This window comes from Bombina bombina, chromosome 6 (genome assembly GCF_027579735.1).
Source record: "Bombina bombina isolate aBomBom1 chromosome 6, aBomBom1.pri, whole genome shotgun sequence".
NCBI classification, from domain to species: Eukaryota; Metazoa; Chordata; class Amphibia; order Anura; family Bombinatoridae; genus Bombina; species Bombina bombina.
Genome location: NC_069504.1, coordinates 86897137 through 86914790, shown reverse-complemented (window position 1 = coordinate 86914790; position 17654 = coordinate 86897137). Strand labels below are relative to the sequence as shown.

Here is a 17654-nt window from a genome sequence, read left to right as displayed (position 1 = left end):
TAATGACATTTTTACACAGCTCACTTCCTGCCTTAAAATGACTCATTTTGTTTTGATTCTCTATGGTTTTTATACACACGTCTTAAAGGGATATGAAACCCCCAAAAAATATTTTGTGATTCAGACAGAGCATACAACATTAAAAAAGTGTCCAATTTACTTCTATTATCAAATGTGCTTAGTTCCCACATATTCTATATTGTTTTAACTATAAAAGTTACCAAGAGGACGAAAAAAATGATAATAGAAGTAAATTAGAAAGTTGTTTAAAATGGCATGCACTATCTGACTCATGAAAGATAAAATTTTGGATTTCATGTCCCTTTAAGTGACTAGGAAATAGTGGCGATTGGGATGATTGACAGCCCCTGCTAACGGCCGATTGGCCGCAAGTGAGCAGGGGGGGCATTGCACAAGCATTTCACCAGAAATGCTTGTGCAATGATCAATGCCAACAGTGTATGTCCTCGGCATTTAGAGAGGTCGAGCGGATTCGTTACAGCAAATCATGTCCGCTCGACCTTTGGTAAATCTACCCCATATCTGGTTTTAATGGTATATTTAAAAATATACAAACAATAGAATCATATTGTTTAATTATTAGTAGTAGTAGTATCCTTAATATTAGTCCTCATTATAATCCTTACTATGTATAAAACTGTATTATAAAACCCATTTTCACTATTACTCAATAACTTGGACTACAAACCTGAAAGCAATTAAAAGTGTTGAAGATGTAAAGAATTTTCAGTTTGGGATTTTAATAGGCATTGCATAAAAATATAAATTTGTGTAGGCAGCTTGTATATTGCTATGAAAATATTTAAAAGTTTAAACCATTTACATTTACTTATGTTGCAATCTGATGCTCAAAAGCTGATTGCAAGTTATAAATCAAAGCTTCATAAATAATGCATTTGCTATAATTAAAACAGCAAACATACACTCAGTTTGACATAGAATGTATTGTTTACTGTATAATTCTTTAAAGGACTGATTTGAAAACAATATGTATTCTATTGCAATACTATATATATATATATTATATAAAAGGTAAACATGTAAAAGGAAAACAATAACTTTACTTTCAGCAAACACAAATACAAAAGTGAATATCTGTCACTTGTCTTTTCATTTTCATACAAACATTTACAATTCTTGTCAATTATAGTATATGCAGTAATCATATGGTAAAAAAAAGTTCATAGTTTCCCAAAAGTTATGCTAAACTTTATTTCCAAGCACTGTAACAAAAATATTTTATTTTGCTAAAATTATTATAAAAACTGTGTTTTATATATATATATATATATATATATATATATATATAGATATATATATATATATATATATATATATATATATATATATATATATATATATATATCACTTTTCTTAAAGGGACAGTGCATTCTAAATTAAACTTTTATGGTTAAGATGGAGCATGTCCCGTTAAACAATTTTCCAATTTAATCATATTACAAAATTTGCTTTGTTCTATTGTTATCCTTTATAAGTGTAAGCCTAGGCACGTTTATATGATTCAGGAGACTGTGTGTAAAATGTAAAAGTTCATTGCAAAGTTGCTTAAAATTACATGCTCTACGTTAGTCATGAAAATGTAATTTTAACTTTAAACTATATATGATGATATTTGTATAGAGATTTTTTAATAAGATCAAATTTCAGATCTTACAGATTTTTCTCTGGGTCAAATATCATAGCAAAAGTGATTAAAATATTTCTAAACAGACTGAGAGAAATATAGACAGATAGAAAGAAAGATAGATAGATAGATAGATAGATAGATAGATAGAGCAATAGATAGATAGATAGATAGATAGATAGATAGAGCAATAGATAGACTGATAGATTGATAGATAGATAGATAGATAGATAGATAGATAGATAGATAGATAGATAGATAGATAGATAGATAGATAGATAGATAGATAGATAGATAGATAGATAGATAGATAGATATAATGATAAAGAGAGAGATAGAGCAATAGATAGAGCAATAGATAGATAGATAGATAGATAGATAGATAGATAGATAGATAGATAGATAGATAGATAGATAGATAGATAGATAGATAGATAGAGCAATAGATAGATAGATAGAGCAATAGATAGATAGATAGATAGATAGATAGATAGATAGATAGATAGATAGATAGATAGATAGATAGATAGATAGATGATAGAGCAATAGATAGATAGATAGATAGATAGATAGATAGATAGATAGATAGAGCAATAGATAGATAGATACATAGATTGATAGAGCAATAGATAAATAGATAGATAGAGCAATAGATAAATAGATAGATAGATAGATAGATAGAGCAATAGATAGATAGAGCAATAGATAGATAGAACGATAAAGAGAGAGATAGAGCAATAGATAGAGCAATAGATAGATAGATAGATAGATAGATAGATAGATAGATAGATAGATAGATAGATGATAGATAGATACATAGATAGATAGAGCAATAGATAGATAGATATTGCAGAAACCTGCCCATGAGTTAGCAGTTACCACCTTTACGCAAAGGTAATATCAATATCACATTTTTTACACATTGTATATGATTTCTCATTCTTATGTACATTTAATCCATGATAATCTTGTATTTCATGTACCTTTTCACTTTTCAAACACCCTTTTAATCATACTGGGCTAGATAGCATGTGGCGTGTTAAATTCATCACCCGCGCAATATAACAATATTGTGCCCGCATTAATTTGCATGATTATTACAAGTTGAAAGTAAACGCTTTTGTGCAAGCGCAATTTAATTTAACATGCTTCGGGTTAGCACGACTTAAGGACCTTGCGTAAAGGTTTAAGGCTAAAATAAAAATTGCACCATATGCAATATAAATACATTAAAATAAATAACCATATGGTAAAAAAAACTTAATTTCCAAGCACTGTAACAAAAATATTTTAATGCTAAAATGTTTATAATTATAGTAAATTATTTACAAATTCAATTTGTTTTTAGAACATAATAAAACACTTAAATGGGGATGGTAACAGGAATGAGGTAGACCATGACAAATTAGTTCAGCACCTTTTGCTGGGTAAATAGTGTGTGCCCATTGCTATCTCGTTCACATGTGGAGATCTTCACAACTAAAACATTTCAGATGGCTCTAAGAATCAGCATCTTCAAAGCATACCAGCCATCATGATCAGACCCTCAGAATTGCAAAGTTGTGAATGAATGATTAATAAATCAGCAGTGAAAGGAATGACATGAGTGATGGCAAGAGGCCATTATCATAGTCAGATCAATCCTATAGAATTGGTGACATAGAGATATATATTTAAAGAGTTCTAACAGTTATACTTCATATAAACAAACACCTTTTGCAAGTTTGACAAATGTGATTTTTGGTAACATAGGAAATTGGTATTAAAATAGAAAAGATGACTTGAGATCTACAAAAACGACCAAAAGGCAATAAAGAAGTTTTGTGCAGTTTTGTAATAAATTAACTTACAGGGCCCAAGTGTGAAAGCTTTCCAGATAGATTAGCACCTTGTTTGCTGCTACTGTTTTACAATTGCAAACTTCTACCCATTTTTTTACTTATATGGAGGAGCCAATCCTGCTTAATTACTGAAGTAGACAAGACTTTAAACTGGCATTTTTTAAGTAAAAAATGCATTGTGTTACACTATCTTAAAGGGACAGTCTACGCCAAACTTTTTATTGATCAAAAAGATAGATAACAGCTTTGCACAATCAACATTGTTATATTAATAAACTTTATAACCTTTAAAGCTCTAAGTTTCTGTAGTTTCTAAGCCCCTGCAGGCCGCATTTATCTCAGTGCATTTTTATAGTTTTTCACAGCTAGACAGAGCTAATTCATGTGTGGCATATAGATAACATTGTGCTCACTGATGTGGAGTTATTTATGAGTCAGCACTAATTGGCTGAAATGCAAGTTTGTAAAAAGCTCAGAGATAAGGGGGCAGTCTGCAGAGGCTTAGATACAATGCAATCACAGAGGTAAAAAGTACAGTGTTGATTATGCAAAACTAGGGAATAGGTAATAAAGGGATTATTCATATTTTTAAACAATAAACATTTCTGTTTTTTTAATATAAATAACTTTCAGGGGAGATACAAACTTTAAGTATATTAAGGGCTTTATTAAGTGATTTCATAAAGCTGAGAATTATTGCATTTTGTTTTTACTAAAAGAATAACACTACAATAAGGGATCTCTTGTTAAGGAAAGTAGGGTCAGGGGTAATTTGTAATTTCATGCTTATGATAGAGAATACAATTTTAAACAACTTTCCAATTTAGTTCTATTATTTAATTTGCTTCATTCTCTTGGTATCCTTTGGTGAAGAAAAAGCAAGGAACATGGATAAGCCAATAATATGAAGCATATATGTTCATCCACAATTAAGCAGCTTTTGAGGCTACCTAGGTATGTTTTTTTAACAAAGGATACCAAAGACAAAACAAATTAAATAATAGAAGTAAATCAGAAAGTTGTTTAAAATTGTATGCTATATCTGAATCATGAAATAAGAAATTGAAATTTTATGTCCCTTTAAATAAAGCAACCTAATTTGATCTTTGAGGGGAAAAAATGTGACGCACAAACCATTCAATAAATAGGTACAAGTTTTGCTATTTCTATAGGAAAACGCTTACCCATAGTCTGACCTTAGGAAAATGTCACTAACACAAGAGATCCTGACACTCCCACTAACTATAGATCTGGAAGTCACCTAATAAACTTTGACCATCCAGGTGAAAAACAGGAGACATCCTGCAATGGAAACAATTATTATCTCGTCTAAATATTCTTCTTATCTCTTATATAGGAAGTTATATTGCGTATTATGGAGTTCCTGCCAGTTCTCTGCAAAATTAATAATGGGACACTCTGTGGAAAACATTATTTTAAAGTTAACAAATTCAGTCTTTATAATATAAAATGTTTCCAGTGTACTTCAGTTAAAAAAATTACATTAAAAAATGCATTAGACAGCTGTTCTGAAAAGTCTATGAACAAAGTAATGAATTCATAAATATATTTTATTAAAGGGCCATAATACCCAAATGTTTAAACACTTGAAAGTGATGCAGCATAGCTGTAAAAAGCTGACTAGAAAATATCTCCTGAACATCTCTATGTAAAAAAGAAAGATATTTTACCTCAAAAGTTCCTCAGTAGCCACCAGGATTTCTAAGCAGCATTTTAGTGTGTCTGTCCTGGGACAGCTTAGGGGATGAGCCTCGTGAACTCTCATATTATTTCACCAATCAGGTAAAGGAAGCTTACTATGAAATCTCATGAGAGTTAAGTCAAATCTCATGAGATCACAGTAACAGTTCATGACCTCAGCACTGCTGATGCTGATTGGCTGCTGTTCATTTCTTCATTTTTTTTGTATTTTTACCTGCAGCTGGGAGAAGGTGAAGTATAACTTTTAACACAGAACTTACTCTGGTGAGCTGAGGAGATTGTGAGGTAAAATATCTTCCTTTTTTACATAGAGATGCTCAGGTGATATTTTCCTGTCAGCTTTTTACAGTTATACTGCATCAGTTTCAAGTGATTTAGCATATGAGTATTATGTCCCTTTAATCAAATATTTTAGTAATTATATTATGAGGTGTCTACAAAGTGTTTCTGAAGTATGGAAAAGGTGTATAAATGTGTTTCTAAACAAAGAAAAGTCAAACTTTTACTAGTAAGGGTATAACCATTCTTTTATTCATGTTTTATTCTATCTAAATATTTGGGGGTTTCCAATTCTGAAGTGCACATTGAAGATTTCAGAAGCATAATGTGTGCATTTTAATGTGTATGGCAGCTGTGGGCATAGTTTAAAGGAACACTCGGGGCAAGGGCTATTACACAAAATGTGGAATAGATGTAAACTGTGATTCTGAGTCTCCATAGAAACATAAAGATGGGGGGGATAAAGGAGGAGTCTGCAATTGGCTGCTGCAACTTAAACGAGTGAGTGAGAAGATGTTTTGTTGGGGTAAAGAATTAACTGGGATCATTTCTGTTCATATTTGCAATGCATTTTTTCTGGATAAACCTTCAGCAGTCAGCAAGCAGAATTGATTTTACTTTAGCAGCACAGTGCTGTCTCCTGCTATACACGGGCAATAGGAGGGGTGAGGGTGTAACAATTATACACCTAACATTTCACCCTGGTTGCTTCAGAATGATGACGAGAGCCAATCAGAATATGCACAAGATTATGTTATGGAACAGTTAGGGAAAGAAAATAGGATACAACAAAATGAGAATATGTGAGGCTTGCCAACTGTTTATTGCGTAATCCTGATCAAACTGACATATACACACAACAAGGGGTAAAGGAGAGTGCGGAATAATAATGCATCGGCAAACTCCTCTCTGTCATCTCAGTATAGCCAGGGGCAGCAAATCAGATTGTGTGTGTAACGGACAGTGGACCGTAATAATAGCGAAAAGCAGCAAATTATGATTATAGCACAGGGAGGATATCAGAATAAAATAAGCACATGTAAGGAATTCAAAATGTGTTTTTAAACAGCAAGAGATCTGCAACACAGATAAAATGTGGTCACATACCGGATCTACCAATGACCATGCATGCAGTTATTAAATAGTCTAATGACTCAGAGACTTAAAGGGACACTCAGGTTAAATTAAATTTTCATGATTCAGATCACAGACTATACGTATATTCATTTGTGATTGGCTGATTGCTATCACATGGTACAAGGGGAGTGGAAATATACATAACTTTGAAATTTGTTATAAAAAAATCTACTACTCCTTTGAAGTTCAGACTAAGTGATATTACATTGTCTTGTTATCTTGCATTTGTTGATTATGCAAATCTAATGTGTTGACTGGTCCTTTAAAGGAATAAAACCCCATTTTTTTTTGTGTGATTTAGACAGAACAGACAATTATAAGAAAGTTTCCAATTTACTTCAATTATCATATTTGCTTAATTTCTATGCTATCCTTTATTGAAGAGATACCTAGGTAGATATCTGGAGCACGACATGGCAGGAAATAGTGCTGCCCTCTAGTGGTCTTTCAAATAGATAACATTGTAGTAAAATTGCGTCCATATACTACTAAAGATACGTACGTCCATGCTCCTGAGTTTACATCTCTTCTTTCCAACAAAAGGTTGCAAAGAGAACAAAGAATATTTGAATGTGATAGTGGAAGTAAATGATAAAGTTGTTTAAAATTGCATGCTCTATCTAAATCATAAAATAAAAAAATCTGGGTTTCATGTGCCTTTAATTATTATATTAGAATGTCCCTTTAACTCGTTTTGGCATAGACCATCACAATTCAATAATGGAATATAAAGGACTCCAGCAAATAAGAATCCTTTTCTTAATTCTGCTAGAAATACATCGTTTTAACAACTGTTGTTTCCCTGTAAGCTACTGCATATTTTAAAATAAAATGAAACACCTATATTGATGCCTTGATCTCTATAAATAACTATAATGCTTCTTTGTGTAAAGAACGCCACAAGAAAAACAAATTTATAAGTCTGGAACAAAAACATTTTTTTCACTCTTACTTATAAAAAATGACTGTGCAAGTGTTAATCACAGCTTTCTATTTAGCTCACTTGAGATAAATTGGGCAACTTCCTTCAATTTGTTATTCTAGGGAGCCTAATCTACTAGAGGCGTGATATTTTGGACACATTGATGAATAGGCTCCCTAGAGTAATACAGGAAGTTGTCTCAGTTATCTTACTTTAGATAAAAGAGAATCTTTAACACATATCCTAGATTACAAATATGCAACAAAATAAGAAAAAGTACATTTACTATAAGTGGTGTCTTTGCATAATGCGATTGCTAACTCTATTAGAGACCAAATACATAAATGCAGATATGACATTTTCATTTAACATACATCTGACATTATTTTCCAAAACTGTCTATTGTGAAATGTAATAGTGAAAATATTTTTGAAACAAGGTTAATTGCCCGTGTAATTTTAGCTAAGCATAGTTTAAATTTACCCATGTTTCCTATCATTCAACTTTATTCATAGATAGGATGGAGTGTATCCTGTAGATTTCAGAATTTGTTCCTGCAACTTGCTTAACAATAATTATTTAACCAGCATTGCAGCTAATTTATATCAGCCTGTAATGTGCTTGTTAAAGGGTGTGTTCTCGGACTGCAAAATATGCAAAACTGTTAATAAAATTACAGTTGTCAACATTTTAGAACACTTATTTTGTAATCAGGCTTCTGCAATGCAGTTCATAACATATACTATAATATATACTATGTTTAAATGACAGTAATATGATAAATGTGTATATGTAAAGATCTGTACACTATTGCACAACATGACAAGAAAACTGACTGAAAAGTACTTTTAATTCCAAGCAGAGGGCAGTATGACACAAAAAGCAGATTCCCATTTATATACTGGTAGAACAGCAGCACTAACAAGTTAGGGCTTACTTACAAGTGGAGCGCTAAATTATCATGTGCATGCAAATGGGCAAATTTGCCCGTTTGCGGGTGCGCGGTAATTAACCAGCCTTTAAAAGTGGTTGGTTATTGCAACCCCAAGCTCGTAAAATTAACCAGATCTCTGGTTATTTTTTATAAATGTGCCCCAAATCGCCACAAAATACTGTCTAGTGTATTTTATAAAAAAAAAATAAAGATAGCAGCATGTTTATTTTTTTAATAAAAATACTGCACTAAGCAGTATTTTAGGGGTAAAGTTGGCGAGAGTGGGACGTTAGAAATAAAACAGCACTGAAAAGTGCCTTTACATTGCAGTCTATGGTAACTGTGTGTTTCCAGTAAATAAATATCTATATGCTTATATACATATATATGTATGTGTTAATATGTATACACATATTAACACATAAATATATATCAGTATTTAATCATATACATACTGTATATATTTAAATTTGCTCCCATTGCTGCGCAACTTACCCCTTTCGCTGCGCTTAGGTCCTGATGCCGTCTCTGATGGTGTCAGAACGAGGATCCCATTGGAGCCTATGGAAGCACGCTCTCATGAGCGCAATGCTTCCTAGCAATGCGAACGCGAGGTGGCTCACTAATATCACTTGTGTGCAAGCGATATATAGTGTACTTGTATTCTAGTCCTTAATGTTTAAGATAAATGATTCAAAAGTATTCAAACATTCATCTTATTAGCAAACTATGCATTGCTTTAAAGTCTAGGGACATAAAGGGAAATTAGAGTATTCACTGCTGAGTGTAAGAACAGCAATTTCCGCTCTGGTCCAGCAGTGCTTTAATGCACAGGACGCACATTTCACTGTCATACCCCACCCCTGATGACAGAGTGGGGGCCCCCAAAGCACAGTGCCCAGGACAGGTGCAACACTAGACTTGCCCAAAGTGCAGGCCTGGCTGCATATAAGCAGATTGGTGCAATAAACAATCCCAATAAAAGTGTTCAGACCCTAACATTCAATCTCAGAACATTTAGGGCCATGGGAGATTTGCATATTCTCTCAAAAGTAGCAAATATATTTTTAAAGCAATAAGAACAATATCAGACAACCCTATATCTGAATGATCCCACTGGCATATTATAAAAAGATTTCAATAAACCTTATCATTCTAACCAGTTCTGCATCTCTCTACCAGCTGCCAACTGTTTTATTCTGTAGATATTGACCTTCAGAACTTGGCAAAAAAGTTGCTACATCAGAATAGATTTTCCTTCATATCATTAATGAATAAAATAGGATATTATCCGGTATATGGGAGTGCTTTCCTCTAAAACAGATAAGTCTTATCAAAAATGCCACACAAATTGTTCATTAAGGAAGGAAAAAGAATTGTAGGGATCACTGTGTTGTACAGCTATCAGCAGGATGGTGTACCTCTTCCTGGTGTTCCTCCCCGGTGCGCTGAATGTACCACTTGATAGATGCTTGCTGGGATTTTGGGATGCATTCCAGAAACGTAGAATTGAATTCAATTCCAAATATCACTTTTTCCTCTGCGGTTTCATGGGTAGTACCTGAAAATCAGTTTTAGTGTAAGGTATTATTGATTTCAGCATTAAACCCTAACATTAAAAATAGGCTTAATTTAAAATGAATAGTTTTGTAAATGTATAATAATGTGAACTATTTTGTATTTCCCTGTTTGGTACTGGAGACGTTAAGGGACAGTTTAAAATTTTGTATTGCTTAAAAATATAGATAACTCTTTACTACCCATTCCCCAGCTTTGCACAACCAACTAATATACCTTATAACATTTAAACCTCTAAATTTCTGCCTGTTTCTAAGTCACTACAGACAGCCTCTTATCACATGCTTTTTTATTAGCTTTTCACAACAGGAGACTGCTAGTTCGTATGGGCCATATAGATAACAGTGTGTTCACGCCCATGGAGTTATTTAAGTCAGCACAAAACAGCACTAAGTGCCTAAAATGCAAGTCAATAGATAATAAATAAAAAGTCATGTGATCTTAGGGGGCGATTTATCAATGTCTGGCAGACATGATCTGCTGTAGCGGATCATGTCCACCAGACATCGCCGAATGCTGACAGCATACACTGTCTGCATTTAACATTGCACAAGCAGCTCTGGTGAAATGCTTGTGCATTGCTGCCCCCTGCAGAGCTGGGGGTGTCAATCAACCCGATTGTACACGATTGGGCGGATTGCAGACCGCAGCCTCAGAAGAGGCATATGAGTTAAGGTGCTGCTTCTTAACTGCTGTTTCTGGCGAGCCTGAAGGCTAGCGCAGAAATAGTTACATTGGGGCCAATACAGGGGTTGTTAAATCGGCCCCTTAGATACAAGGTAATCACAGAGTTAAAAAAGTATCTTTATATAAATGTATTGGCTATGCAAAACTGTTGAATAGGTAATGAAGGGGTTATCTATCTTTTAAAACAATAACAATTCTATTGTAGACTGTCCCTTTAGTGAATTGTCATCACATGTTAAGGTATGCACAGACTTTAAACCTTTACTATTGAGGATATAATAACAAAAATAGCTTTGGGAAACATTTCCTACATATATGTGTTTGACATTGTATTGTTCCAGGTTTGGTTAACCATTTAAAATTTGGTGCACACAATAATAAAAACAAGCAATATTTTGGTACATAAGGAACCAATTGTTCTCTTATGTATTTTCCCTCACAAATAAACTATAATACATCTATGTTAATGGAAGAGAATTTAAAAAATGATTATTATGTTATTGTGCTTTAACACAAAGTGAGTGAGTTAGGATTTTTTTTTATTTAAAGGGACATTATACACTCATTTTTTCTTTGCATAAATGTTTTGTAGATAATCTATTTATATAGCCCATAAAGTTTTTTTTTTTTTAATTAATGTATAATTTTGCTTATTTTTAAATAACATTGCTCTGATTTTCAGACTCCTAACCAAGCCCCAAAGTTTTATGTGAATACGCTCGACTACCTACTCCAGCTTGCTCCTGTTTGTATAAAGGAAGGGGGAGGGGGGGGGAGTGTCTTATTTGCCACTTGCAGTGGGCTTTCCAGCTACCTTTTCAACAGAGCCAAAGTGACAGCTTCTAAGTAAGTTTTTAAACAGTTTTATACTGAATTTTTATATCAGTATCTGTGCATCTTATTCTTTATAGTAGTGTCTATTACATGCAGTTATATGAAAATGAGTGTATACTGTCCCTTTAAATACATGAGTTGTTGAGTAGTACTGTACTTGAAAAAATAAATATGAAAACAAAGTTATGTAACATCATGGTCTGGATAAAAGATATAGAAAATACAGATACACTTGATTAATTGTCAATTAGTAGATACAGCTGCCTGTAAGTGTTCCTTTAAATAGGTAAGATACTTACTGTCATCAATATCCCAGCACTGTGTCATAGGGTCGCCATTCTTCACATCTTGTCTTCTTGCGCGTCTTTGGAGAACACAATAATATCTAGTTAGTATCATTATCATTACCAAGGTTGTATTTATCCTTTGGCAGGATAACATTTTATGAGACAGTATAGAGACTTTGTTATCAGAAAGAATTAAAGAACAATGATTGTATTTATTATCACTTCTGACAAAAACAAACAGCGGTAATTGTATCCCATTGACATGAAGATTAACTTGTAATCTACACTTGCAGAGATACATTTTTAACTTTAAAGATTGTTACATAAACAAACTAAAATATTTTGTTATAGTAAAAATGGCATTTTTAGACTTTGACTTTATTACATGGGCAGCACTGGCTGATATGTTGCTATAAAGAAACCTCATAACATTTTCATTGGGTTAACGTATCTTAATTAGCTTCCTTTCCTTATCTGAAGCAGTTTAGATTCTGACCATAGATAGGAACTTGTTGCCTTTGAAGTTTGTACTTTTCCTTATCTATGTTAAAACAATCAAACCTTGTTTTATCCCTGTCCATCTTTCTTCTAAATTACCACATAGCTATCTCTTTATCAGCCTCTGCCTCTACAGTTCAGAGGCAGTTTCCTATTATTCACCATTTCTCCAAACAAGTTACAAGCATTCTAGAGTTCAACTTCAGAACATTTGCTCAGGATATACTATTTCTCTGTCTGTACAGTATCCATCCCTTAGTCATATTGATGCTTTAAACAGACAAAAAGAATACAAATTTTAGGGACTTCTATTAACAATTTGTCTTTGTTTTCTTGATATCCTTTGTTAAACATAACGTTTGGTAGGCTTACAAAAGCTCAGGAGTGTGCACGTGTCTTTACCAGTCTATGGAAGAAATGTTTGCACCTACAGTATGTATAACATTGCAATAAACAATGTTGCAAACATTGCTTTCAGATGGCTAGAGACACGTGCACACTCTCAAGCTCACCTAGGATTACTCTTTAATAAAGGATCCCAAGAGAACAAAGCTCATTTGATAATAGGAGTTGGAAAGTTGTTTAAAATGTCCTTCTCTTTTCAATTTCAAATTAATGTTGACTTTACTGTCCTTTTAAATTATTCTATACTGCCCTAGTAGCAGCTTATTGTTGACTAATTAATAAAGCTGACAGTAAATTGTCCTGTGCTCTCCTGATGCTGCCTCCCCCCCACACAAAAGGAAACATGTGGGTCCAGCAAACAATGGCAGGAGCAGATCATGACAAACATCTACCTTCCTTCATGTCTATACATCCTCTAATGAGCTGTTACGTGCACTATTGCAGTAGTTCCTGGTTGAAAAGGACATTACACTCAAAAAGTAATTCTGTGTATGTGCGGACAGACATAATCCACTATAGCGAATCATGTCTGCCACACATCGATAAATGCCGACAGCATACGCTGTCAGCATTTATCATTGCACCAGCAGTTCTTGTCAACTGCTTGTGCAACGCTGCACCCTGCAGATTTGCGGCCAATCGGATGCTAGTTGGGGTGTCAATCAACCCGATTGTATTCGATCGGGCTGATTGCTGAGGTGGTGGACGAGTTAAAGGGACAGTCAACCCAAAAACAGTTTTAAGTTATATCTATAAAGTTTCCAAAGATCGTTTTTTTACAAATGTAGCCCAGTTTTTACATACAGTATATTCCGTCTTAAAAATGTCTGTCTGACTGTCTGACTCTGCCCCTTTTTCGTCATCAGTGACATCATGATCTTCTTGTGATCCCTGTAATTTTTCAATCTTCCTCGTAACCGGCTTTAGCGCATGCGCAATGCGCCTATTGTACTGAAGGGGAACTTTTTCACACAGGAACAAAAACACTTTGCTATAGTTTGGGTACAGGAAGATAATCTTCCATTGAGAATGAACTTGCATTGATCACCCTTTCCCTTGAAAAAAGTAAAACGCATGCAAATCCTTTAACAGATATTTTTTTTTACTCAAAAACGAGATCAAATGTAATAACTGTTCAGAGCAGCCTGTCAGACAGTGAATTTCTGTTTTGTAATTCCAGGCTGTTGAAATGAATAGGCTGTCACTCTTTCTATTAAACACTTTTATTTCTTTTTCCTTTTTTTTAATTATGTCATAGCTAAAAAAAAAATCTGTATGTGCAACGACATATTTAGAACTAGGCAATTTGCAAATACAGGGTACTTCTGGTAAAGGAAAACCAAGCGGAACTTTTTCACAGCGTTTTTGTTCCTGTGTGAAAAAGTTCCCGTTCAGTACAATAGGCGCATTGCGCATGCGCTAAAGCCGGTTATGAGGAAGACAGAAAAATTACAGGGATCACAAGAAGATCATAATGTCACTGATGACGAAAAAGGGGCAGAGTCAGACAGACATTTTTAAACAGCAGCGGCGCCAAAAGTAAGTGCTTTAACTTGAAGACGGAATATACTGTATGTAAAAACTGGGCTACATCTGTAAAAAATTATCTATGGAAACTTTATAGATATAACTTAAAACTATTTTTGGGTTGACTGTCCCTTTAACTTGTCCACCACCTCTGAGGTGGCGGACAGCAATCAGCCCGATCGAATACAATCTATGGAAACTTTATAGATATAACTTAAAACTATTTTGACTGGTTGACTGTCCCTTTATGGAGCAGCGGTCTTAGGATCGCTGCTTCTTAACTTCTGCTTCAGTTGGAACTGAAGCTGAGTGGGTCGGAAGCAGCATTCGCTGCTTCATAAATCGACCCCAAAGTCTTTAAAGTGATAGTCTAGTCAAAATTAAGCTTTCATGGTTCAGATAGAGCATGCACTTTTAACCAACTTTCTAATTTACTCCTATTATCAATTTTGTCTTTGTTCTCTTTGTGTCTTTATTTGAATGTAAGTTTAGGAGCCAGCCCATTTTTGGTTCAGCACCTGGGTAGCGCTTGCTTATTGGTGGCTACATTTAGACACCAATCAGAAAGTGCTACCCAGGTGCTGAACCAAAAATGGGCTGTCTCCTATGCTTACATTCTTGATTTTTCAAATAAAGATAACAAGAAAACGAAGAAAAATTGATAATAGGAGTAAATTAGAAAGTTGCTTAAAATCGCATGCTCTATCTGAACCATGAACGTTTAATTTTGACTAGAATATTCCTTTAATTATGCTTTTTAACAAATACTTTTGCAATGTACTTTGATTATTCCTTATTATATATCTGATCTATGTATATGTAGAGTCTGGCCTGCATCATGTAGGATCCAGAACACTGACGCTACAAAATGTAACCTAGCGATTGCTTAATAAGTACATGTATTTGTTTATAATGGTTTAGAATTGACCCCATAAAAGAGATAATGTAAACATACTAAAGACTTTGTTTAAGGAGTTTGTCTGTGAATTGTGCTAGTAACATCATAGTTCTAAACTTATTTTAAAAATATTTTGTATGTACATGTTCTGCAATGCAGTGTTTAATAGTTGTAGTATCCATATTTAAAATAATGCTTTTAGTAAACCTTCAGCTGCTTTAAACCTCCAGGGATAAGGGAACCAAAACTAAGAATAACGCCCCTCCAAAAAAATTAAATGACCAGTGATTTTTGTCCTGATTAACTCTTTTTATGCTGCTAATTCATCTGTGCTTGCACCATACCACTTAACATTTTATTTTCAGTGTTTCTGTTACATAACTGGATAAAAAAATTGGTATTTTATCTTTTTGTTTCTATAATTACATGTTCCTTGTCTCTAAGTTTATTTATTTACTAAAAACTACCAGTTGTACTAAAGAATACATTTGGATATTACCATTATCCCATTATCTGTAATTTCTAAAGTATTATTTACAGAAAGAAATCTCTAATATGTCAAGTTTATGAAGTCAACCACTTTTATATGTCCAGGACATGTGTCTTATATTATCAACATATCATATTGCTCTGCAGGGATATTCTCAATTATGTTGTTCATTAAATAGCAATGGAAACGACAGATGAAAAATGCCAATTCAGAACTAATAGGTATACTTTACTTTTTATTGTCATTTAATAATTCCCAAAATAAAACGTATCAATTTTAACCAATCATTACATATCCATATAGAAGTGAATGCTTATGACTCTGTGATTTAATTTGATGCTTTTGTAGTAAGGTATTGAGTAATCCGAATACTACAGATCAATGATTTATTTATCCTAGTGCAATATGGTGTAAAAGAGTATCCATTTAATAAAAATATAAGTGTTATGCTTTCAGTAAGTAAATTACCATAGATATACTTTTTAATCAACATTTTTAAAACTTTGTGACTTTGCTCTTGCGCTAATTCCGCTAAAAGTAATCTTTTCAAGTGTGTTGGGTAGTGCTTATATAACAAGTTAAAAGTGAAAAATTTTCGCTCGCGCGCAAAAAGCGGAACTGTTAATATTGCTACAGCATTAACATATTCACCCGTGGACTTCATTAGAGAGAGAAAAGTGGGGAAAAAAACCTACCCTACTCGCACGTTAACCCAAGGTTCCAATGGGAGCCTCGCTCTCATGCCATAAGACGAAGCATAAGAACTAGCGCAGCGAAGGGGTAAGTTGCGCATCGATGGGCAGTAGATTGTAAATATATATGTATATGAATGTATACATATATATTTATGTGTTAATATGTGTATATACACATATTAACACATACATATACATGTATTTAACCCCTTAACGACCAAGGACGTGCAGGGTACGTCCTCAAAAAAAGGCAGTTAATGCCTGAGAACGTACCCTGCACGTCCTCGGTGTGGAAAGCAGCTGGAAGCGATCCTGCTCGCTTCCAGCTGCTTTCCGGTTATTGCAGTGATGCCTCGATATGGAGGCATCCTGCAATAACCTTTGGTAGCCATCCGGTGCAGAGAGAGCCACTCTGTGGCCCTCTCTGCACCGGAGATCGGTGGCTCCCTGCTTTGTTGGGTGGGAGCCGGACCGGGAGGCGGGTGGCGGCCATCGATGGCCCTGGTTATGTGCAGGGGGGGCGGGATCGTGGGCGGGGACGAGCGGGGGGCGCGCACGGACGTGCGCGCATGCACGGGAGGGCGGGGGGGGGGCGCGTGCAGGGGGAGGGAGCGGGTGGGAACCGCTACACTACAGAAAATGAATTAATAAAAAATGTACAAATTTCTAAATAATAATAATAAATTTAAAAAAAAAAAGATCAGCAAGGTGGTGGGGGATTGTCTGTGTGGGGGGGGAAGCTACACTACAGAAAAAAGCCAAAAAAAATAAAAAAAAAAGCACTTTTTTTTGCAAACTGGGTACTGGCAGACAGCTGCCAGTACCCAAGATGGCCCCCAATGAGGCAGAGGGGAGGGTTAGAGAGCGGTTTTGGGGGGGATCAGGGAGGTTGGGGGCTAAGGGGGGGATCCTACACCCTAGCATATGTAAATATGCTAAAAAATTTTTTATTTTTTTTAAAAAACCCTTTTATTTTAGTACTGGCAGACTTTCTGCCAGTACTTAAGATGGCGGGGACAATTGTGGGGTGGGGGAGGGAAGGGAGCTGTTTGGGAGGGATCAGGGGGTGGGATGTGTCAGGTGGGAGGCTGATCTCTACACTAAAGCTAAAATTAACCCTGCAAGCTCCCTACAAACTCCCTAATTAACCCCTTCACTGCTAGCCATAATACACGTGTGAGGCGCAGCAGGATTTAGCGGCCTTCTAATTACCAGAAAGCAACGCCAAAGTCATATATGTCTGCTATTTCTGAA

The 17654-nt window shown here is 34.7% G+C and overlaps 1 protein-coding gene across 1 annotated transcript in view; it reads right to left on the bottom strand.

Moving 5' to 3' along the window:
• The window catches only part of SEMA3D (semaphorin 3D), a 257776-nt gene that overhangs the window by 2395 nt on the left and 237727 nt on the right, over positions 1-17654 (bottom strand). The window contains exons 16-17 of the mRNA XM_053716507.1: positions 11900-11964; positions 9923-10062 (exon numbers count right to left, since the gene is read on the bottom strand). Of these exons, the coding sequence (XP_053572482.1) occupies positions 9923-10062; positions 11900-11964 (205 nt within the window). The remainder of the gene's footprint in view (positions 1-9922; positions 10063-11899; positions 11965-17654) is intronic.